Genomic DNA, 24,585 nt, shown 5'->3' with positions numbered 1-24,585 from the left:
AATTATAATAGTTTAGCCTTTAAACAAAGTCAAGAACCTTTAGCTCCTTCTCAAGAGCTATAGATACTATTCTGAGGCAAATCCTTCGAGCTGTTCGGCAGATACTGAAACCCGCCCCCCCCCACCAGGTGGAAGACGTTAACTACATGCGGAGAATAAGCAGGCACACCCGCCCCCACCCAGCCTGTTGGAACCAGAAGGTTGATGACGCTGACTCCCAATTAACTCACCACCAACCCATCAGAAGAACGTCCAAGAGCTGACCAAACACCCGGCAACCCTCTTCCTCACCCTGTCTTCAAAAACCTTTCCCTGGGGCTTCCTTGGTGGCGCAGTGGTTGGGGGTCCGCCTGCCGACGGAGGGGGCGCGGGTTCGTGCCCCGGTCCGGGAGGATCCTACGTGCCGTGGAGCGGCTGGGCTGAGCCTGCGCGTCCGGAGCCTGTGCTCCGCAACGGGAGAGGCCGCAGCAGTGAGAGGCCCGCGTACCGCAAAAAAAACCACAAAAAAACCTTTCCCTGAAAGCTGTCAGGGAGTTCAGGCATTTTGAACCCTAGCTGCCTGGACTCCATGCTTGGCGCCCTGCAGTACACGCTGCACTTTCCTCACCACACCCGGCGTCAGTAGATTGGCTTTACTGCCTGTGGGCCAGGGGACCCAAGTTTGGTTCGGTGACACTCATAGAATTGTAGGGTGATTAAATCTATTAACACATATAAAGCCCTCAGCACGGTGGCACAGTGAGGACGGCACACAGTGAGGACTTGGTGAGGGCCGGGCTTTCTATCATCTGCCTACCCCTGTTGCTGCTCTGAGCTCCTCTAGGAAGGAATCGTGGCTAACTGTTTGCTATACGCTTGGCTCCCAGCATGGGACCAAAATAAGTAGGTGCTCAGGAAGTAGTCACTGACTCCTGCTGTCATTTCGGGGTTTGGAGGTGCTCTTAAAAAGAAGCTCAGCAACTCATTGACTCTTCCGGAAGCAAACGTCTAGGTTCAAGTTCTACCATCACCATGGGACTTACCTGAGCTACTTCCCAGAGACGCAGCTTCTCCACCGTAAAATTGGACATCTACTTCCTGGGCTAACGTGAAGCTTAAGTGAGATTGGCTCCAGGGATGGAGCATGTGACCCAGGCCTTACCAATCAAAGCACTGATTTCCTGGGCTGTGCTTAGCTCAGGGATGGTCATGTGACCCAAGCTGGTCCAATAAGAATGACTCCCAGCAGAAGCGATGAGAAAAGAGTGGCTTTTCTCGCTGGGGACTGGGATGTGGGGCTGTGGGGCTGTAGTGATCACAGCTGTCTTGTGACTACTTGAGAGGACATGGGGACACAGAAGAAAAGGGGCAGGGGACGTGGGAGGCAACAGGGAGACTGGGGATGGAGCCGACACCGCAGGACCAAGAGACAAACAGTTCTATTAACATCGTTAGAGATCTGAAAGCAGCGTTTAACCTGGACTTCACAGCTGTGCCCAATAAACACCCCTTTCTGCTTAAATCGGTTCGAGTGGGGTTTCCCAGCACTTAGCACAGAAACAGTTCTCACTGATGCACCCTGGTAGCCTCCCTGCTCCCCACCACCCTACTTTCAGGGTTCTGGGCTCCTGGCAGCATCAGTGTGGGGCATCCCTCAATTGTTGATTGCCCCTTTTCTCCTTCCTGACAGAACCTTGCTTTTTCAGGCAGCAATGTTCCTGGCCTCAAAGGACAAATCAATATTGATCTTAGCCCAACGCGGCTTCCCTTTCCCTTTGCCAGGCATTGGCTGCAGCGTACACATGTGACCCAGTTTTGGTCCATGAAATAAAAGAAAGAAATCTGCTGAGAGCTTCTGGGAAAGATGTTACCGATAAAAGAGAAATTCAGACAAAAAGACTTTGTTACCCTTGCCTTCTCTTCCTATACATTGTCATATGAGGTTGAGATGCTTGGAGCTGCTGCAGCCATCTTGCAAACATGAAGACAGAACTTGTAGACTTGTCAGAGACGGCAGAGGAAAACGATAGAAAGACTCTGGGTTCTTGGTGGCATAACAGCTGAAAAAGTAACTCCGAAATCACTCATATCTAAACTTCTTGTAAAGTTAGACAGATATTTATGTCATTTAAGCCACTATGCATTGGGCATTATTATTGGCTGCCACGAGCATCCCTAATAGATGTGGCGTATCTAAGTGGTACCGCATTTAGTTCCCATCAAAACAACACACGAAGCTAAGAACAAGCTCCTTTATTATTATTATTATTTACTGTTATTTTCCCCTAAACAGCACAATTCAAATAACAATGACACACATGTCCCACCCATAGACACAGTACCACGAGTCTGCCTGACAGGCAGTCTGGCCTTTGCTTGGTTCCTGGTGGAGCTGTCTGGAGACAGCCCCCTCTGTAAAAATCCCGACTTGGACATAGGAGACACAAGAAAGGGAGGACTTTAGCCAGAGAATAAACTAAGGGGCTTCCAGAGTCCTTGGGGAGTGCCAGCTTGGGAACATGCTATAAATGCCTGGGTGGAGGACAGAAGGCACTGTTTGTTTTCATGTGGTTGTTGGATAAATCCCATATGGGGATGTAAGACCTGTCTATAAGCCTGTGTAAACCAGGTCTTCAGAAACACAGCGGGGTGAGCTTCTGGGCTCCGTCAACCAAACCCTGAGGCAGGCATGGACACTGGGAGCCCAGAATGGGAACCTGGGTGATGGGGAGGTCCCCAGAGAAAAGCAACTCTTGCATTAGCTGCAAGGTAAGATACAATGCGAAATGTTATGTCCCCTTTTATTTGTTTTGCAGCTGTAGAATGTGCAACATTTTCATCACGATAGAAAAGGTAAAGAAAGAAAAACTCCCAGCATCTTGGCCTAATGCAGCGGAACACGACCTGCCAATTGCGCCATCTTGCGGAAAAACCTACTATTACACTCTCCAGGGAATCTGGTCGATCCGCCCTGACCCCCAACATTTCAGTCGCACTAAATCTACGAGTTCAGCTGAAGTAATGTATCCTGGAATCAAAGAAGCCCAGGGGTTGGGGAGGGAACAAGGAAGGGCCAAGACTGGGGTCTCAGGTACAAGTGACTTCCTGGCTGTCTTGGGGAAGCTCATTGTTGAAACTGCTCTCTCCAAATGGTGAGTAAGGGGGGATCTGGGGGGCTTCGATGATCAGCAGGCCTTCTGGGGAAAGCGAGGCGAATACTGTCACAGGATCCACCTCTGCAGGAAGCCTAGGAGAAACACACGATTCATTTATTATCTTTAATATAGCCAAACATTCTCATTTCATTTGAAAGAAAATATTTTCGATATTGCCTGGTGGGATTATTATTTTGATAATAATCCCAGCAGGCAAGTTCCACTACTATCCCCAATTTATAGATGAGGAGACTGAGATCAGAGAGGTGAACTGATTTGCCCAAGGTCACACAGCCGGCAAGCAGCAGAGGAGAATAGAATTGGAATCCCGGTCTCCGAACTCAGAGTAGCTTATCATGATGCTCCCCTGTCTCCCCAGGCACCAGAATTTTGAAAAAAGGTCCACGGTAGGGAAAGCCAGAAGGTTCAATCCCCATAGATCACCGGTCCAGGCTGGCTCTGACTATTGTCAATGCAGGGGTCTTGATGAAAGACCCAGGAAGTAAGGTGAGCCCATTCTGGTCATGGGCAGAAGGACCCTTCCTGGAGGGGTTGGGGAGTTTTTTGCTGTGAACAGCCACCTGTAGCCACATGAACTTCCTCTACCAGGGAGACTCCTGCCAAATTGAGCCACGGAGATTACCAAGGGGCTGCAGGGAAGGACGGAAGAGAACGGGAACTTGCGCAGTTGCCAAGCCACACTTCTGAAGTAGAGACAAGGCCAAGAGCTTGGACCTCCCTCTCTGGGCTGGGGATGAGCTGACTCCGTTTAACCCTTTGCACGCCAACCCACAGAACACCTGGGACAATATGACAGGGCAGCCGTGGTCCACAAGCATGGACTTTGCAGGCGGGCAGACGTGAGTTCAAATCCTGGTTCTTCCTGACTGTGCGACCTTGGGCTAGTGATCCTGCCTCTCTGAACTTATTTCCTTATAGGAAAAGGGGGTTAAAAATAGCATCTATCTCTTAGGGTGGTGTGAGAATTCTGTAGGATGATGGAAGCAAAGGGCTTAGCACCGTGCCTGGCACACAGGAAGTGCTCAGTCAGCCTCACCTCCTACATTGTTATTGAAGTCATCGGCTGTACAAGTGAGCATCTCGACAGCTGAGACTATCTTAGCACAAGCACTGACCCATGAACTGTCGGAGCCCGAAAGGATCTCGACTGTCCAGGACGATGCTCCCGTGTTACACACGAGGAAACTGAGGCCCCGAGATGGGGAGAGACTTGTTCAAGGGCTCTCACCGGGTGACCTCTATATTGAAACACGTGGTGGGAGAGCTATTCCTCTTCAACCCTCTTGCAGATCTTTCATTCACATCTAAGGGGAAGTCTCAGCTCTGTGTTAACATGCCTGTAACACCTTGGCCTCTATCTCTTGCTATTTTCTCTCTTTTAACAAAGAAAGAGCTAATCTATGACTTAGACCTTCAGGCAGGCAACATGGCCTAGTTAGAATTTAACCACATTTTGCTTCCGTTGGATTTATTTTACAATTGCCTTCTTCAGTGAACGTTTGACTGATGAGAATTGAACCTTATCAAAAGCGAGTTGATCGAAAAGAAAAAAAGCCGTGAGCAAATAATAGTATGGGAACGTAAGCACAGAAGGCAAAAACTAGTTGAAGATGGTTCGTGAACCACTCATTTGGTCTCCCCTAACCAAACAGGAAGGTCGTGGGCCTGGAAGGTGGAGACACCTGTGTTCAAGTCCCAGACCGGCTCACTATTCGTTATGTGACCTTAGCTGAGTCCCATCATCCTCTGAGCCTCAGTTTTCTCATCCACAAGGTAAGCTTAATGATACCTACTCTATAGCATCCTTTTTTTTTAACATCTTTACTGGAGTACAATTGCTTTACAGTGGTGTGTTAGTTTCTGCTGTATAACAAAGTGAATCAGCTATACGTATACATATATCCCCATATCTCCTCCCTCTTGCGTCTCCTTCCCACCCTCCCTATCCCACCCCTCTAGGTGGTCACAAAGCACCGAGCTGATCTCCCTGTGCCATGCGGCTGCTTCCCACTAGCTATCTATTTTACGTTTGGTAGTGTATATATGTCCATGCCACTCTCTCACTTCATCCCAGCTTACCCTTCCCCCTCCCCGTGTCCTCAGGTCCATTCTCTACATCTGCGTCTTTATTCCTGTCCTGTCCCTAGGTTCTTCAGAACCTTTTTTTTCCCCTTAGATTCCATATATATGTGTCAGCATACAGTATTTGTCTTTCTCTTTCTGACTTACTTCATTCTGTATAACAGACTCTAGGTCCATCCACCTCACTACAAATAACTCAATTTCGCTTCTTTTTATGGCTGAGTAATATCCCATTATATATATGTGCCACATCTTCTTTATCCATTCATCTGTCGATGGACACTTGGGTTGCTTCCATGTCCTGGCTATTGTAAATAGAGCTGCAGTGAACACTGTGGTACATGACTCTTTTTGAATTATGGTTTTCTCAGGGTATGTGCCCAGTAGTGGGATTGCTGGGTCATATGGTAGTTCTGTTTTTAGTTTTTGAAGGAACCTCCATACTGTTCTCCACAGTGGCTGTACCAATTTACATTCCCACCAATAGTGCAAGAGTGTTCCCTCTTCTCCACACCCTCTCCAGCTTTTATTGTTTGTAGATTTTTTTGATGATGGCCATTCTGACTGAGGTGAGATGATATCTCATTGTAGCTTTGATTTGCAGTTCTCTAATGATTAGTGATGTTGAGCATCCTTTCATGTGTTTGTTGGCAATCTGTATATCTTCTTTGGAGAAATGCCTATCTAGGTCTTCTGCCCATTTTTGGATTGGGTTGTTTGTTTTTTTGATATTGAGCTGCATGAGCTGCTTGTAAACTTTGGAGATTAATCCTTTGTCAGTTGCTTCATTTGCAAATATTTTCTCCCATTCTGAGGGTTATCTTTTCATCTTGTTTATGGTTATAGCATCCTTTTAAAGATGAGACAAAATTAAAACTCTCCATCTTTTAACATGACTCCTGACACACCACCGGGGTCACTAAACGGCAGATCAGACAGACACCGCGGAAGATGTGGAGCAAAGACACTCACGTCTGCTTCGGTTCTGGGCATCCTCCATTGATGACTTCCGGCATCCCGTGGCCTCTCACTCCAGCTGGGTGTGGAAAAGCCCCCATCTCCAGGCTTTGCCCTGCACCCAACCTGACTGGCAAATTCCAAGACCTCTCCCTCTCTCCCTCATCCAGTCAAAACAGGGTCTTTCACATGGGGATGGATGTGTTGAGAAGAATTCCTAGCCGTGGCTGAGGCAAACGGCTGGAGCATCCTGTCTGGGAGGATATCTCCAAGGAAGGATCTCAGCCTGGCTATATCTCCGAGGAAGGATCTCAGCCTGGCTGAAGGAGCTTCCCTGGCCTCTAGTGACTGGAGCTTTTCCTGGGAGAGGCAATGAGACCTCTGAGATGGGGCTAAAGCCATCCCAGACCCCAGTCCCACTGCTTGGTGTCTGGAGTCTGGGCAGAGCCAGGAGGTCCCAGAAGTCCCAGCTGCTCTTGTGTGATTCCAGCCTTGTGGAATCTTTAATAATTTTAATTCCCATGGGTTGGGCGCTGAGTCTGAACACATCCTCTCATTCCCCATTCTGAGGGAAGGAGGGATACAGGAACAGAAGTTCAGAGCAGTTCAGCATTTTGCTGCAAGTCACCCACTCAGTCATGGAGCTGGGACTCCCTACACGCAGAGGCGAGGTTCAAAAATACTTAACAACTGGCACAGCTGGACCAACCAGAATGGATGGATCCATGCCGAAGTGATGGAGGAGGGTCCTGGGGGCCCTTTAGTCGCTGGAATGCGGGGAGGCTTGGAGGGTCCAGGGACAGGGTTGGGATGACTGGTTGACTAAAGAGAGCCTCTGGGGGGCTCCTGGCCATGTCAGTCCAGTGTCCTAACAAGCAGCCCAGCCCAGCTGCCGAGCCTCCAGCAGCTTAAGGCACTTCTATCTGGTCAAGTAACTCCCAGCAAGCTGTCTTCCCGGAGGCCTCGGAGATGGTGAGATCCATGGAAATGGCTGTCTTTTAGAGATGATGAATTTGCTGACTTCTTTCCGGTTCAGTCCCTTTCACAGCTCTGCCCTGCCTGTGACTCCATCCTGAGACCTTATTTCAGTCTCTTAAAAGAAACATCAGGGCTTCCCTCGTGGCGCAGTGGTTAAGAATCCGCCTGCCAATGCAGGGGACAGGGGTTCAAGCCCTGGTCCGGGAAGATCCCACATGCCGTGGAGCAACGAAGCCCGTGCGCCACAACTACTGAGCCTGCGCTCTAGAACCCAGGAGCCGCAACTATGGAAGACTGCAAGCCACAATTACTGAAGCCCGCGCGCCTAGAGCCCATGCTCCGCAACGAGAGAAGCCACCGCAATGAGAAGCCCGCGCACCACAACGAAGAGGAGCCCCCGCTCGCCACAACTAGAGAAAGCCCGCGCGCAGCCAAAAATAATAAATAAATTATTTATTAAAAAGAAAGAAAGAAAGAAAGAAACATCAGCCCCCTCCCTCCCTCTCTCCCTCATCTCTCCCCCATCAGCAACATTTGTTCCAGCTGGCTGCGGTACTAGGGAAAGGTGTGGGTCTTGGGGATGGCAGGTGAGCCAGGGATGGCAGAGAAGAACAGTTTGGCGTTTGCCTTATCAGGAGGTGGCTGCAGCCTTTGAAGTACTCCAGAGGCACCCGGTGGATTAGGAATGGGCACATGGCAGGAGAGACAGGACTACAGAATCCTAAAGCTGAAAGCAGCCTCAGAATTCGGTTTGTGCAATCTCTCCAGACACAGGATATCTTTGCCAGGGCGAGGGGAGGAGTTAAGATGCAGTAACAACAACAATAATAGTAACAACAAACCACCACTTATGGGGACCTGCTGTGTGCCCATCACAGTGCAGTGATCTCATGTCCTTTTCAGCATCCATCCCTTTCACAGGTGAGGAAAGGGCATTCCTTGCTCAAGGAATGAACACGGTGAACTCAGAGCTCAAAGATCTGTTTGGGCTGTTCTAGATGCTAATTTTAAGGACCTTGGGTATGTCCCTTCGCTTCTGGGAGATTTCGTTTCCCCATAATACAAGGAGGATAACGTCTCCTTTCCCCACTGCATACCTTTGCTGCAAAGGTGAAACGGGACTGGGAAAAGACTTCGGACCGAGAAGTGCACATAGAGGAAGGATGCTGATTGGGGGAAGGTGAGTCTCTTCTGCCTACAGTTGTTGCCATCGGGGCCTCAGGGTGGCTTTGACTCATTGGCTCGGTCTGCTGGTCTTTCTGCTGCTCACATAATCCCCCCCACCCCCCCCCCTGCCTCAGCCCTTCTCACTCCCCTCAGCAAAACTGGCCTTTCCTTTGTCCCAGTCTCTCAGCCTGAAGACCCCTCAAGTGGTGAGTAGTGATGACAGCAGGACACCTTCCAGCCTAATTCACGTGGATGCTTTAGGGAAGGCGCGCGTTCTCCTGGCCATGGGAGACTTAGAGCAAGCAGCCTTCGAAAGATTCTACTGGGGAATTTGGGGCATCATATCACATGGGTGGGTGAGCGCCCCAATTTTCATGGAATTGTGGACAAGTCACTTCGCCTTTCCTATTCTCGGATTCTTCATCTACAGAATGAGATTGTTAATCCCACCCCATGGGGCACTGAGCAGATGACTTGGCACAACCTACGTGCCGCCCTTTCTGGGAACCTATTGCACGTTTGCTGTGATACCTTCTCCCCTTTAGGTGCAAGGGTTCAATTCCCTGCCCTGGGGGCAGGGGTGTGTATCTTGAAGTAGAGATGCCCAAGAGGGAGAGACCCCAGATCTCAGACCCCAGGCATCCCCACTTCCACTCCAATCCTACCCTGAAATCCAACTGCCAGGTTACTTACTGGATTTTCTTTGTGAAGTTCTTGGAAACAATGCCACCTTCTTGCTGCTTCTCTTCATGTTTACCTGGAAGGGAGAAGAAAGCCACGTGTCAGCAGCTATGTCCCTCGGGCATCATTCAGGACGCAGGCTCAGAGGTAAAACCTGCCCCGGCCTCGCTGTGTGGCTCGGGGCTTGGTCTAGAGGCTCTGGTTGTCTGAGCCTCTGGTCCCTCATCCGCTAAGTGGACCCACTTGATACTACCTCCCAGGCTGTTGTGAAGATGCAGTAAGACAACAGGCAGGTCGGGAGGCCTTGACCGTGGTTTGTAGATGATTATGCGTTAGACTTGGGAAATCACAGAGTCTGTCTCCTGTCTTCTAAGATGTGGCACGGCATCTTCGAAGCCTTGCGTCTCACCCCTCTCTCCTAACCAGCCAGGAGACCCCTGAGGCCAACATCCCAGAATGGGTGAGAGGAAAAAAGTGGGGCTAGTTTGCCACCCAGCTGGCTTTATAATGCACAGAGCCCTTTCCCAGCTCTGAGGATGGGCCTCTTTCTCCCTCAGTTACCGATGTGAAAACTGAGGCCCAGGGATGGGTCTAAGGGCACCCAGCAAGTGCACGGCAGCCCCAGTCTCAGAAGCAACTCTTGGAATCGAAGCCAAGGGCTGGGGTCCGATGCCCCTCCGCCTGTTCCAGCTTCCAGTTAGGTATTTGGGCCCCATTATCTGTACTGAGTCCTGAAAGAACTGCCTGGAAATAATGCTTCAACCTGCTAAAAGAAAACAACACCCTAAGGGGGCTTTCCTGAGAAATGACACATTAGTCGCCATGGATGTGAAATTCCACCCACCCCTCCTCCTCCAGGCTGGCAGGCGAGGGCTTTTTTTCTTTCCTTAGGAAGGAAAAATATGAAATTACAAGAAGGCTTAGGCGCAAACTGGCTGTCGTCTGCAATTTATGTAACAAATTCTGAGCCCGTTGGCCATCCCCGCTTTTTTTTTTTAAATGGAGAGAGTATCTCTAATTTCTCGTTAAACAAATCGGATTAGCGCCTGGCAGAGCCATCAGCCTCCTATTATTACTCATTCCTCACTCGTGACGCCACATTCCAGGGCCAAGAACCCTCACTTACCCGCGGACATCCTTCTGAGGGGCTTTGGAATCTAGACTGTAAATAACCTTGTGTAATATAGTGTCTTACTGCAGTCAAGATTTTAAGCTGATAATTTATAGGTGATTACATTATCCATTACCTTTTTATTATTCATTATGCCTTTATTAATAACATTTTTTCTGATTACAAGATAACGCATGTGTATGTTTGAAAATGTAGAAAAGAAAGAAAAAAAAATCAAAACCCTCCATAATTCCATCACCCCAAGGAAACCACATTTTTGTATAAGTTCCGGACTTTTCTATGTTACTTAGAAATGCATACATGTTATATAGTATAGACGTATATCACCCGTTTTATCAAATGAGATCATACTGTATGTTACACCTGAAAATTGTTTTTCTCTCTTACTGATGAGTTATAATTATTTTTCCATATTATAGCGAATATTCACTGCCCACCTGACTTTTAATGGCTGCGGGGAGATATAAGTTCATTTAGCCAATCCCCGGCTTTGGGGCACTGAGAGGGTTTCTGACATCAGAAAGAACCTCACTGTACTGAACATTCTTGTAGCTATATCTTCACACCTGGCCTCATGACTTCCTAGGATAAGTTCCAAGTTCTAGAATTTCGAAGGCTTGCTCTGTATGTTGTAAATTTCCCTTAGGAAAGGCTGCATTAACGTAGTCTCCCACCAGCTGGGCGGAAAGGGGTACATTTACAGGAATTCATTTTTCAACGGGAGTGTCTGGCTAACCAGAACATACTATTCTGCCAACGTGCTGCCTCTTGAAGCTCAGAGAGTTTATTCTGACCTGCCAAGTCCGTGACCACCAGCTGACCAGCTCTGATACAGGCCTGTGGCCAGAGGAACACTGTCTGTCCCCTGGTCCCCTTCCCAAAGCCTGGGCCTCCGGAGACCTGCTTCCCCTGGGGACAGGCCAGTGCCTCTGACTCAGCCCTTTTGCACACTTGCTGTCCTGGCAATAATAAATGATAATGATGGTGATGGTGAGAATAATAACAGCCAGCTCTTATGTTGCGGCGCTTCCTTGGTGTCCGCCACTGTTCTAAGCACCTTACCGATATCAACTGTTCATTTTTCACAAAAACCTTAGAAAGCAGGTACTTTTATTATTACCATTTTGTGGATGGGGAAATGGAAGTTCAGAGAGGTTAAGTGATGTGCCCCAGGTCACACAGCTTAGAAGTGCTGGAGCAAAGACTCCAAGGCAGGGATGTGGGTTGGGGATTGGAGTCCCTGCTCTGACATTTCCCAGCACATCTCTCTTCTTCTCTACAATGGCGGTGACAACAACTTCCTAGGAGCTAATGAGTCACAGAATTGCTTTGAAAGTTGTAAAAATACCATGTGAAGGTGAATGCTTGTGGTTTATTTTGATACTGGGGGAAAAAACTGACCCACAGAAGCTAAACCTCTCTGTCCATGCTCTGAAAATAGGGTACCGGGGTTGTGGGGGGATCTCTAAGCAAAGGCAGCTCCGTAAAGGGGGGCTTGGGGGAGGGTGTTAAGCTGGGTGAAAGAGGGTTTTGCTAGGAGGCCCCTGCTGAAGCTTAATTTGCATGGTATTTGGATATCTATTTACTGGGGCAGCTTAAGGATTACGACTGATTTTTAATTTCTTATTTTGCTTTCCTGTCTACATTTTCTACCATGGAAATATTTTATGTTGGTAAACAAAAAAGCAATTATTATGAAAAAAACAAAAAAACGAACCCATCTGGAGGCCAGGGGAAGCTAGAGGTCCCTCACAGCCACCGAGAAATTCAGGTGCCAAGAAGCAGCATCAGCACTTCGGGGAAAGCCATCGGCCCAGCTGAAGAAAGAAGGGGCTGTTTCCAGGGGAGACAGAGGCCCTGGGATTCAGGAGAGGGGGTGGAATAAAGCCTCTGGCTTTCCAGTCCCTTCCTCGGCCAGGGCCTGGGCCAGCGGCCCATGAAGAGAACATTTCTTGGCTGGTGGCTGCAGGGTGGGGGAGGGGTATATGTGAGGCATGATGGAAACCATCTAGTCTAGCATTTTCCAAACACTTCCCTGGGCCTAGACACTCATATGTGGTCAGATAAGACAGGGCTACCTCTCAGAGATTCATAAACGCCATTAGCAAATTCAATGCTCTGATAAGTCCTGCAGTGAGGAGACCAGCATTTATCAGATGCCCAGTGATATCTTAAAACACACCATTTGGCAAATACTGATCTAGTCCAACTCCTCATAAGACCAAGGGTAAAGCTGAGGCCCAAGAGGTCGTAGGATTTGTCCCAGGCCACTCAATTAGAAGCAGATCCAGCCATCCTGACTTGGAACTACCTAAGCAGGCCTGGCTTTGAATTTCAGACCTTGCCATGGAGAAGCAAGTGATCTCGGGTGACTTAGTCTCTCTGGGCCTCAGTTTCCTCATCTGTAAAACGGGTGCAACAAACCTACGCATATTTCCTTGGAAGTCCATGTGAGGAACCAGTGAACCAACATCTGGCTGCGTTTAGCACAGTGCCCTGCACAAACAGCTTGAGGAAGAATGGGTGTGTCATTAAGTGAGGTAGGATGGGAGACTGATCTGACTTCCCACGTCCCTTGAAAGTTGCTGTTCAAACGGAGCCCCTGATAATCGATTTGATTTTTTAAATCCCTGTTATAAAAATCTCTGTATGTATTCTTGGGGGATTTGGATTCTGTCAAGCCGATGTTGCTAAGTGCACAGCTGTGAGGCATTTTCAACCTGAAAAGGCTTTGTCTGTCTTTGTCTTATTTAAGCCCCCAATGACCCCATTTTACAGATGTGGAAGCCGAGGCTAGGTGACCCACTCGAAGCCTCTGGGTTAGTACGGTACTCAGCTGGGATCTCAGCCTGGAGCTGCCAGACCCCACCTAGGAAGGAGGATGGAGAGGAAGAAGCTCTCCAGGCTGGACAGAGTTCTCCTGAAGGGGCCACAGGGCATGGGACACCCTCCACCCTGGGGCGGAAGCCTCTGGAACCCTAATTCAAACAAAGACAGGAGGAGCGGTGATAATAATCATCTTGTTTGCAGAGTGCCAGGCAGACACTAGTATTAGCTCCATTTTACAGGCACTCTGCATTTATTATCATGGATCGTCTGTACGTACTTAATCTTCCCTACAGCCTTGCAAGATGGATATTATTAGGATCTCCACTCTTCAGATGGGGAAGCCAAGGCTCAGAGCAGTGAAAAGACTTTCTTGTCCATATCCATTCAGAGATTGAACAGCGGTGGTGGGATTTGAACCTGGGTCTCAAAGAACATCTACCATTTATGTATGTATGTATGTATGTATGTATGTATGTAGGTATGTATGTCTTGGGGCCTTAATATTCTAGTAACACCAGAACAATGCCGATCCCTTGTGTTCTAGGCACTATGTACACACTTTACATGCGTCATCTAAGACAAAAATCCTTAGGCCGTGTAACCATTTGAGCCCCAATTTCCGGATAAGAAAACAAAGCCCAGAGAAATGGTTTCAGGCGGCTGGCACCCTGGCCATCTCCCTCCACCCACATAAGGCCCCAGAATGCCGCCTGGCCCACCACACCCTCCGGAGCCTCTGATGTTTATAATTCTGCCCTGGGAGCCTTTGAAACTCCCCCTGAAGACTGCTCTGCTGGGGCTAGTCCCTACCCAGCCTGTTTGCAATGGCTTTTATTGATTTTCCAGCCGGTGGAGCCTGCCAGGAACATGCTTTTTGATGGAACATTAATTGGGAGGGAAGGGACAGAAAGCTTTTCCCCTGCTGCCCTGCTTCGCAGGGACTGAATGTCCATCTCCTCTTTCCTCTTCCCTAAACATTCCCTCTCCCAGGCTGGGATGTGGGCAGGCCCAGACTCTGCCTGCTGCTAACTCACGGTGTGACCTTGGACGAGTGCCCACCTGGGCCTTAGCCTCCTCAGCTGCAAAATGGGACTAGCCACCCTGCTTCTCAAGGCTGGAGTGAAGATTACTTGAGAGCAGGAATATAAGAGCTGTAGCCCTTGGCACCTGGTAGGTGCTCAACAAATTGTCAACTTGCTTCTGGCCTCCCAATTCCCAGACAGCCAGGGTTGGAATCCTTGGTGATCTTGGGTGGGTTACTTTAACCTCTCTGTGCCTCAGTTTCCTCATCTGTAAAAAAGAGGAGACAGGCCCCGCCCCTTCTGCTTGTATTCATTGAGATGCCACAGGTAAAGCTCTGAGTACGGTGCCTGGGAGACGGTAAGCGCTCGACCAGGGTTACCACGTCGTAGCCTTATAATGACAATTATGCCTCAGTTTCCTCATCTGGGACAAGGGAAGGTGTTTCTCTTGAAACCTGAGCTAGTTACTAACACTGTCATTACACAGCATCAAACACCCCCTTCTGGACTGTGTCTTGATGCTTGGGTACGTGAACCCCACTTCTTCTTTGGCTTTTCACTCCTGTATCTGCTCAACTTATTCTTTATATTAAATTCTCTCTGTTAGGACATGCAACGTGGTTTCTATTCCCCTGCGTGTTGGCTGGCTGATGCAGCGCCCAAAGCCCCCAGCAGCTGAATCAGGTTAAAATTCCCCCCAGGAGCTGGAAGAGGAGAGCTTTTCCGTAAAGAGAACTTTTATGGGCTGCATTCCTGAGCCCTGAAGTCACCTGTGTCATGCAGCCACAGCGTCCCCTCCAAAGGAGCGTTCTCTTGGCTCTTCCAGGTCTGAGGTCTACACCCCCTCCCCGGCTTCTCTCCTTCCTGCCCCCCACTCACCAGACACCTCCACGTATCCGTCCTTGGTCTTTACCATCAGCTCCTCCGGCTTAAAGCTGTGCACATTGACACACACTTTCCAGGGCTCCCCGGGGAAGGGGGGTGGGCTCCTGCCCTCGGCAGGCACCCCAAATCTGGCCACAGCAGAGGGCCCCCGGGGCACCATGCCCGACCTCAGGGTCCCCGGCCAGGCGGAGGAGAGTCGAGGCAGGGCCCAGTCGGGCCAAGGGGCAGTCAAGTCGTCGGGGAAGGGGTCCATTCCGAAGCCATCATCCAGCAGGCGAGAGGACAGAGATGAGTCCCGGAAGGGGTCCCGGCGCCGGCGGCTCGTGTAATGGCAGGGGAAGGGCATCTGACCATCAGCCATGGCGGCTGCTGAGCTGGAGGGGAAACAGAGGCTCAGAGAGAGGGAGCCACCTGCCCAAGGTCACACAGCAAGGGGATGTGGGTGCACTGGCCTTCCAAGGTTATTCTTCAGCTTCGGAAAATGCCACTGCCGAGGACAGAGGCACACACCAGGCTGGGGTCCCAGCCCCGCAAGGCTCTCCAGCCACCAAAGGCGACCCTTGGCCGGTGCAGCAGAATTCTCCAGGACCCCTCTCCACACAGCCTCACCGGAGATGAGCCAGCCACCGTCCGCCCAGGCCGTCCAGGCTCTCAGCCAGAGCCGCTGAGTGGAGCGGAGAGCTTAATAAACCGGGAACGCAGGTCTAGAAACTTCTTGCTTCTCCTGGGCTGGGTGCCTTCTATTTATTCCTGCTTGGGGCTGGAGGCGGGCTCTGCAAGCACCTCCTGTCACAGGAGTATTCAGAGGTGATGAACCAGCCCCGGAGAATCTGCGGAGGGGACAGCTGGGCTCCCGGGGGGACTGGGAGGGGCCTTCGCGGCCAAGTTCTGCCAGCCTCTCCGGACTCTCCTCCCCCCGCTCGGCTGGGCTCAGCTCCGCCCTCCCTCCCGCTCCCTTCCCCCCAGAGCCTGCCCGCCCCTAGCGGGGCACTAAGGCCTGGCTATTAATAACCGTCGCCTGCCTGAGGGCTCAGATCACCCTCCTGAAATACCTTCTCCAGAGTCTGCAGCATCCTGCCTCCCCACTGGGGACCCGCGGAAGGGGAGGAGAGAGACGGGAGCCAGTGGATTGGAAGGCAGGTGACCCTGGGTTGCAATCCCCCCTTCCAAGCCTCCAGCATCCTCAAGCTCTAAGAGCTTGCCTCCTGAGGGGCGTATCATTCTTCCCCAGGTGGCTCTGAGCTGTCAGCTTTCCCACCTGTAAAACGGATGTAATGGTAGCCTCCTCAGGGATGTATCATGAGGTCATCCTCCTTAAGCATTCAGCAAACCATCACTTTTATATTTTCAATGTTGATTCTCAATTACATGACGCTTGCTACATGCCAGGCCCTGTTCCAAACGCTTCACAAACATTAGCTTTGCGTCATCCTCACCAACAATCCCGTGAGGTGAGAGCAGTGCGATGATCCTACAGGTGAGGACACTGTCATAGGAAGCGTTAGCCAATGGTAGCTTCTCTTATGATGATGACAGTTAATAATGATAATTATCCAAAGGTGCTCTATGCAGGCAGTGTCTGGTCTGGAATTCCAAGCCCAGAGAGGACCTATTTTCTAGCCTTCCCTGCCCCTCCCTGGTGGCTCAGAGAATGAGTCTGTTAATTGTCCTTTAGCCTAAAGGCCCCTCGAGCTTGGGTTCATCTTTCTTCTGTCCCCAGCAGGTGTGCAGTTCGGGGCGTGCTATGCCCCCTCTACGGGCTTAGGGTCGGGACCCTGCCTTCCTCGTGGGCTGGGGTGGGTTGGGGGGTGTTAAGGAATTCAGTGAGTCATCGGTTGAGATATCGGTTTGGTATTAAGCAGGGCGCACATGAGGCAGTTTGCTAAAAATAATAGTATGGAGGGTGACACCACCACCACTTTTTACTGTTCCCTGCATACCTGCCACGGCGGTGAGCAGTTGCAGATGTTATCGCCCTAAACCCTCACAACAGCGGTGTGGGCGCTGTCACCATGCCCATCCTGCAGGTGAGGAAACAGAGGCGCAGAGCGTGGCCTGTGCACACTGCTGGGGGGCGGCAGGGCCCGGGTGGGAACCTGCAATTCTGGGCTGAGCTGACAGACCCAGACCCCGCTGCCTTCTCCTGGGGCCGAGAGGGGAAGATGGAGGCGCTCCCTCCCAAGTGACTGGGGTGAGATCAACGTGCTGGAAGCTTCAGGCTGACGTCACGTTGGGCACCGAGGCCTCAGCTCTCTCTGTAATTACAGCGGGGCGAGGCTGGCTGGGCGTGGAGCCAGGAATGGGGAGAATCACTGCATGACACACAGAAGAAAGCTGGCCCTGCCTGCGACCTGAGCAGGGGCTGGAGAGGTTTCCGAGCAGGGCTGGGGGTGGGGCAGTGTTCGCCTTCCTAAGTGCAAGTCTGCTGGTGGGTGTGGTCTAGAAGATGCTGCTTCTCCTTCCTCCCAGTCTTCCCTTCCATAAAGACTGGGGAGGGGGTGGGGAACACAGGCTCAGTGACCTCACCTACCTTCTCATTTCAGTGATGATTGCGGCATTCAGGCCGGCAGGAGGGAAGAGACTGCTGTGCAGCTAGAAAATAGCGACAGCAATCATTAGCATTTATCTGGCACTTTCCATGTGCCAGGTTCTGTTCTAAGCACTTTAAATTTATGCGTATTAACTCAGCTAATCCTCCCTACAACTCCACGAGGAAGGGACTTTTATTTATTTATTTTTTATTTTATTTTATTTTTATTTTTTTTTGTAAGGGACTTTTATTATCCCCATTTAACAGATGAGGAACCTGAGGCATGGGGAGAGGATGTGTCTTGCTCCTGTCTATATGCCCAATTAAGTAGCGGAGCTGGGATTTGAACCTCAGAAGTTTCGTTCCTGATCCCTCTGCTGTACTGCCTCTTGTAATCATAGTCACTGCTCACATCGATTGAGCACTGACTGTGTACCAGGCCCTGTGTCCAGCACTTTCATTCATCGCCTCAATGAATCCCTGTAGTTCAGAGAGGTGAAGCCACCTGCCCCGGGCCACACAGCTGGCTGAGGACTGGAACTCGAGCCAGTGGGATGTGGGAGACCCCAGTAACCAGAATGGGACAATATTGCCCAGGCCTTGTCTGGCGATCCTCCTGCGTGCCTGTCGTCCTTTTCCCCCGGGTGCTTCCTATGTTTCTGGGTCAGGCCAGCCTTCTGTTTCGGGAAGCTGAGCAGGGAGGCAGCTGCTGGCCCTGCTGACAGGCGGCCTGGAGAGGAGTCAGCAAGCACACAGGGAGAGTGGTCAGTAAGCCCTGCAGGCTGTGGGCGGGTGGCAGGTGAAGTATGGGGTCAGCTCCGGGAGAGGCGGGGGGCAGGGGGTGGGTGGGGGGGAAGGGCCTCCAGGCTGGCTCTCAGGGAAGGAAAGACCCCGGTGGGGCTGGGGAGGGGGCGATGCTGCACCCCAGGTCCTGGAACGAGGGTTCTCTTGGCCGCCATCCTCTTGGAGCTTTCACACAGGAAGGGCCACCATTAATCCTCAGACAGACAGCCCAGGGGAGGGTGACATCACCCTGCGTTCTGGAAACGGGGGCCCTGGGACTAGAAACAGCAGCCTAAATTCGCACAGGGAGCGCCAGGACGAAGACCCAGGCTGATGCTGTGCAAGTTCTTTCCGCTGCCGTGAGAAACCCAGGTTCTCTCCCTCCCCAGCCTTTACCCCTTCACCTGCAGGTACAGCCACGATGGGGGTGGGGTCTGTGGCAGCTGAAGGGGGGCTCTATGAAGCCCTCGGAGGCATGGCTTTCTGGATGTCATTTTTGCCTAAAGTTTGCCCTACAACTCCAGGGGTCCGGACTCTTGCTCTGGGCGTGAAGGCGGGTTCTGGCAGCCTCCCCGATTCACTCAGGCTCCAGGTCCAGGAAGACCCAGCTCAGAGTTCCCTCTCTCGGTCGCCCCCAGAGTCAGCTTACTCCCCAGCAAACAGGAGGCAAGGATGATCAGGCCTTTTTTCCTTCCTTTTCTCAGCTTCCCTGTGGGTGACAGTAATGGGATTTCCAGCATCTTCAGCTCCACGAGAGCAGGACCCTTGGCTATCTCGTTCACAGTAGCATCCCCTGTGCCTAGAAGGGCACCTGGTACATGACGGGAGCTCAGGAGATCTCGGCTGAGCAGATCATGTCTTATTCTCGCTGCGTCTGAACTGCCTTGCTACGTGTGACAGACTCCACACACTGACAGCACTGGAATATTAACTGAAATTTCCGGAGTGCCTAGAAGGTGCCAGGCACCGAGCTGAATGCTCTCCAAGCATGTTTTTACTCAATCTTTACAACAGCCCTCTGCCCTGCGGTTTGTACTATCATCACCCCAGTTGTACTGATGAGGAAACTGAGGCTCAAGGCATGATGTAACTTGCCCAAGGCCACCAGCTTGTGGGCTCCGAACCCAGGTGTGTCTGAACTTCAAGCCCTTCTTCTGCTGCACACCCATACAAACACGTGATTAATAAATAAAATTAAAAACAACCCACGTGGTCGCTCCCTTAGCAAGTCGATACCCTCCCAATCCCATGCAGGTGGTGCTTATTTATTAAGCTCTAGCTTCCTCCTACCATTGTCTCCAAAGTTCTCTCCAGACGGCTTCCTCTGACCACCTCTAAAAGTAATTATAATAATCCTAATCACAATTAAAATAGCAAACATTTAACATTTTGTACCAGTTGTGCTTTATGTATCAACTTAATCGTCAGCCAAATTGCTCTGAAATCGCTATCATTATCTCCATTCATAGATGATGATATTGAGTCACAGAGAGGTTAAATAACTCTTTCAAGGCACACAGCTACCAAGCGGCAGAGCTGATATTCAAATCCAGGCACACTGGCTCCAGAGGCTGTGCTCCTAACCACTCCGTGATTCTGTGAATAACAACAATCAAAACAACTAAACAGTAATGAACCCACCGTTATTCTAGACCGGTTATGTCAAGACCAAGCTCTGCTAAAGGCCCTGTCTGTCTTCTCTCTTCATCCTCATAAAAACCCTATGAGGCAGTGGGATACTGTTAATCCTGTTCTATGTGGAAAAGTCTAAGGCACAGGGTCAGGTCTGTGCTGACGGGCTCCTAAGCCTGTACCTTCAGCTGCCCAGTAAGCTGTACGCCTGGCCCCCGCTGGACGCCTGGCCAGAGCACCAGCTCTCCAAACCCAGCCGGGCCCAACAGACCGCAGCTGAGCTGCGGGTCACGGCCTGCCTCCCCCTTCACCTTCTCACTGGGCCTTCCTCTCTAGAACTTTCTACCAGTCCATCCAGACCTTCCCAGTAGAACAAACGACACCAGGACACACTCACATTTGGGAGCCTGGAGGCTGCCTGGGATGAGCCATCATGGTGTCAACCAGAGGATCCTCACGTGTTACTGACGTGAAAGGTGCTCAGAGCCGGGGCGGGGGCAGGGCTCGGTGGACTCCGCGGAGGGGGTTGGATCTTAGCTGCACGTGGCTCCAGAAGGGAGTCGGGGGTCAGCTCTCTCCACCCATCTTCAAAGATGGGCAGCCCTGGCTAACGGCTCTCAGGGGCCCCTTTACTTATTCCCCATTATTTATTCCTTTTATCAGGACTTCTTTTTTTTTTTTTTTAAATATTTTTATTTATGTATTTATTTGGCTGCGCCGGGTCTTAGCTGTGGCATGTGAACTCTTAGTTGCAGCATGTGGGAGCTAGTTCCCTGACCAGGGATCGAACCCAGAGCCCCCTGCATTGGGAGCGTGGAGTCTTAGCCACTGGACCACCAGGGAAGTCCCTATCAGGACTTCTGAGACCCCTTTCATAACTCAAATAGTCATTCTGAGCCAGGCAACCAGATTTTTAAGGAGTGAGAGTGCCAGCATTGACCACTTATAAAAGACAGTACAACATGGTGGGTAAGAATGTGAACACACGCCGATTGAATCCTGTTAGCTGTGCTGCTCTGGGCAAGTGTCTTAGCCTCTCTGAATCTCTGTCTTGCCAGCTGTAAAATGGGGATGATAACAGTACCTGTCTCACAGCGTAATTGTCTGCACAGGTTGTGAGGGGGACATGGTCGAGGAGGTGGGTATGGGCCAGGTGACGTAGGGCCTCGTAGACCCCACTAAGGAGTTAGACTTTGTCCTGAGCACTTTGAAGATCCACTGACCTGTCTGGAGAGGGAGGGTGATGTGATGAGATGTGAGATTCTAGAAAAATCACGAGCTGCTTATGGAGAGTGTATTACAGGGCAAGACTCCAGGGAGACCAGTGAAGATTCTGTTGTAGGATCTGGGGAAGATGGTGGCCTGGGCTAGGAGAGGCCTGGCCTGTTGGCTAAGAAGAGGTGAAGGGTGGACATAATCCTTGATACAGTAAAGAAGCAGAAGCAATTTGACCATGGGATTGGATGGGAGGGGAGGGTTAGGAGTTTTTAGACCTGGGCGACCAGGTGAATGGTGGTACCGTGCAATGAACATGTGAGGACAAGCAGATATGGGGAGTGAAGGGACCCATTCGTTCATTTACTCTTTTATTCATTCACTTCGTATTTATTAAGTTCTTATGTGCCAAGCACTACCCTAGGGGCTAGAGAAATCAGTGAACAAGGCGAAAGTCTCTGTTCTCACATCGATCAAAAAACAAATAATCCAATCAACAATTTAAATACCCTCAGATGGGGCTTCCCTGGTGGCTCAGTGGTTGAGAGTCCACCTGCTGATGCAGGGGACGCGGGTTTGTGCCCCAGTCCGGGAAGATCCCACGTGCCACGGAGCGGCTGGGCCCGTGAGCCATGGCCGCTGAGCCTGCGCGTCTGGAGCCTGTGCTCCACAACGGGAGAGGCCACAGCAGTGAGAGGCCCGCGTACCGCAAAAAAAAAAAAAAACAAAACCTTCAGATGCTGAAAAGTCTTACGAAGGAAGTAAAGGCTCTTAGTTCCGTTTCTGATCTGATTTCCTGCTCCCATCCACCCCTTGCTCCCTGAGCTGAAGTCCCGGTGGCTTTCTTTCTGCCCTTGGGACAGAAGAGCCACACTTACTCCAGTCCGAGAACCTTCCAGTCACCTGTGACACTCCTCCCCAAATCTCGGCATCTCTGGTTTCTCACTTTATTTGTGCCTCTACTTAAATGTCACTTACTTGGACAAACCTTCTCCTATCATATTCTCTCACATCAGCTGGTTTCTTTTTCTTCATAGCCCTGGCCATTAACTGACAGTTACATTCTACCACTCTATTATTTGGGTTTTTTTCTTTTTAATCCATCAGAATGAGAGCTTCACGAGGGCTGAGGGTGGGGACGTTTGTCCTTTAGGGCTCTGTCCTTGGCACCTAAAACAGTACCTGGCACATCCCTGGGATTCAGTACAATTCTGGGCACTTGGTAGGCAGCAATGCACTTCCAGATGCCATTGTGGTTGAGAAAAGCCATGTAACTAGTTGTGGCCAATGAATTGTGAGCAGAAGTGATGTCTGTCAATTCCAGTCCCAAGCATTTAATATAATAGCCCCAGGGAGACCTCAGCTCCATGAGGGCAGGACCCTTGGGTGATTCCCCTTTCCTTCTGCACTCTGGTCACCAACATCATCAATGAGAGGTGTCCCCCTGCTGGATGGGAAATAAAGCTCTGTTCTCGGAAGACTCTGACATTCGGGGTTTCTTTGTTAGTACAGCATAACCCAGGCTATTCTGATGAATAGTTTTCCAAATTCTGTCCTTTTGTGGTTGTTGGTGTTCCTTCAAGAGAACTTTCTCGGTGCTAGCATCGTTCTGAGGGGTAAGCCATTCTCTCTCCTTCTCTATGGAGAGGCCTGGCTGGGAAAGAGGTATCTATTCCTCCCAGTTTGGGACATTTATGCAGAATGCCATTACCAAGCACTTAGCAGAGGGTCGCTCTGAGATCTTTGGGGAGAGCTGGAAAGTCTATAATCTTGAGGTCCCCTTTCCCAGATATCTCTGAGGTCAGAGCAGGAGGTGGTTTGACCAGTTGGTGACCGTGACACCAGGCAACTGCATTGGAAACTTTTTTTAATTTTAGGTCTGGGGATGACAGCTCTTAGGAGCGCTCAGCCTGAGAGGGTTCTCACGGTCTGGGCTGGGAGGGGGAGGAAGGTTGAAGTCTCTGGGAGGATGTACAGAGATGGACAAGGGGAGAAATAAACATGATGTCTCCTTCTCAGGGCTGGCTTAGATTCACCCCAAATACGAGGTAGGATTAGCTTCCGTTGAGAACAACAGAGAGTCAAAATAACAGTGGCTATAAGAATAGAGAGGTTTCGTTCTTCCTAATATTAAAGTCCAGAGACATTCTGTCTGAGCTGGCATGATGCTGTGTTCCCCGCAGACCTTGGGGACTGACACCTTTCCCTCTTACTGCCGCATCTGTATGGGCTCCATTCCCAAAGCCATCTCATGGACCAAGGAGCCACCTGAGTTCCAGCCACCATGTCCTCATTCCAGCCAGCGAGAAGAAGGAAGGGATGAGGAAGAAACCAAAAGCACACAACGAACCTCTGTTATAGCAACTTCTGGAAGCAACCATGTAAAAATTCTGCCTTTTCTCGCTGGCCAAAATTAGCCACATGGCCACCGTAGCTGCAAGGGAGGATGGGAAATGCAGTCTTTATTCTGGGTGGCCCTGAACCCAGTTAAAAATTGGGGTGGGGGTTATTACTCTGGATGAAAGGGCGATGGCTATCAGGAGGCAACTAGAAACTCTGCTGCATCTTGAGAGAGTAAAGACAGATTTTGCAGAAGAGTCCTAAAATCTTCAAGTTGGGCTCTTTTAGAAAACTGGTGGGAAATATGTACTTCTCTGCACCAAAATGCTTATATTTTCTTACATAAAAACTTGGCATGGGTTGTCAGATGATTCACGGACTCTCTGAAGCCCAAGCATGGGAGGTCATGGATTCCCTTAGGTTAAGATTACTTAGCCTAGAGATAGGATTTGAGGTGAGAGAGACTCCAGGGAGAAAAGAAAACCTGCCATGAGTCACCCGGCCACAGGTTGGCCATAGTTATAGAAGGTTCAGAGCCAGGACTCAGAGGGAGTGGAAACCCCTGTTGCTCTGGGTACAAATGCCTGAATGATGCCCCGTGTCTTTCCACTGGTGGAGGGATGTGAGAACTACTCTGGTAGAAAATGTCAGGGTGGGGATACATGTGGGGAGATCGCCAAGCTCTGAGGAGACTCTGGATTCTTCTAAGTGGAGGAGATATTTATGGAGGGCGGCAGCTGGGAGTGCCTCTCTTGAGAATTCAGTGTTCGAGGTGATGAAAAGTGAGAAGAGAGGCTGTCTGAGCTTTTGCCAAGGTGACCCGGCACCATCCCAGAAACTTATCAGGAGGGTATCTAGGCAACTCAGCCAGCCTACCCCCAACCCCCAACATTTTTAGGATCAGTAACAAGGACACTACCTCCATCAGGCCCTGGGCTAAGTGCTTACACGCATCACCTCTATCCATCTCCACGGCACCCTTATGAGATCGATACTTTCATTGTCCCCATTGGAAACACGAGGCACCTGAGGCTCAGAGAGGTCAAGCCACTTACACAGAGACACTCAGCTAGGAAGTAGCAGAGTCAAGCTCAAACCCAGGTCTTTCAGACTCCCAAGCCCCTCACTCTCAGAAACTGCCTTTAAAAGATCATGCCGTTTTCCCATCTCCCCCAGAGCCTCACACGGTGCTGGGTG

General features: G+C 50.5%; 1 protein-coding gene across 1 annotated transcript; it reads right to left on the bottom strand.

The window, feature by feature from the left end:
- Nucleotides 1-2,217: 2,217 nt before the first annotated feature.
- HSPB8 (heat shock protein family B (small) member 8) lies at nucleotides 2,218-15,741 on the bottom strand. Its single transcript, XM_027124733.1, has 3 exons — nucleotides 14,883-15,741; nucleotides 9,033-9,096; nucleotides 2,218-3,226 (listed from the first exon to the last, which is right to left on the bottom strand). Exons 1-3 carry the CDS (start codon nucleotides 15,247-15,249, stop codon nucleotides 3,067-3,069), a joined length of 591 nt encoding a protein of 196 aa, XP_026980534.1. The 5' UTR covers nucleotides 15,250-15,741; the 3' UTR covers nucleotides 2,218-3,066.
- Nucleotides 15,742-24,585: the final 8,844 nt, after the last annotated feature.

This window comes from Aethalodelphis obliquidens, unplaced genomic scaffold (genome assembly GCF_003676395.1).
Source record: "Aethalodelphis obliquidens isolate GAN/ISIS:26980383/991018 unplaced genomic scaffold, ASM367639v1 scaffold28, whole genome shotgun sequence".
In the NCBI taxonomy this organism is placed as follows: domain Eukaryota; kingdom Metazoa; phylum Chordata; class Mammalia; order Artiodactyla; family Delphinidae; genus Aethalodelphis; species Aethalodelphis obliquidens.
The sequence above is the reverse complement of the archived record's forward strand: the minus strand, read 5'-3'. Positions and strand labels throughout refer to the sequence as shown.

Bases quoted from the DNA above. Each gene is read 5' to 3' on its own strand.
- HSPB8 (XM_027124733.1), bottom strand. From the start codon at position 15,249: ATGGCTGATGGTCAGATGCCCTTCCCCTGCCATTACACGAGCCGCCGG. The intron at 9,097-14,882 runs GTGAGTGGGGGG...TCTCCCTTCCAG, and splicing joins CGGATACGTGGAGGTGTCTG to GTAAACATGAAGAGAAGCAG. The intron at 3,227-9,032 runs GTAAGTAACCTG...TGTTTCTCCTAG, and splicing joins AACTTCACAAAGAAAATCCA to GCTTCCTGCAGAGGTGGATC.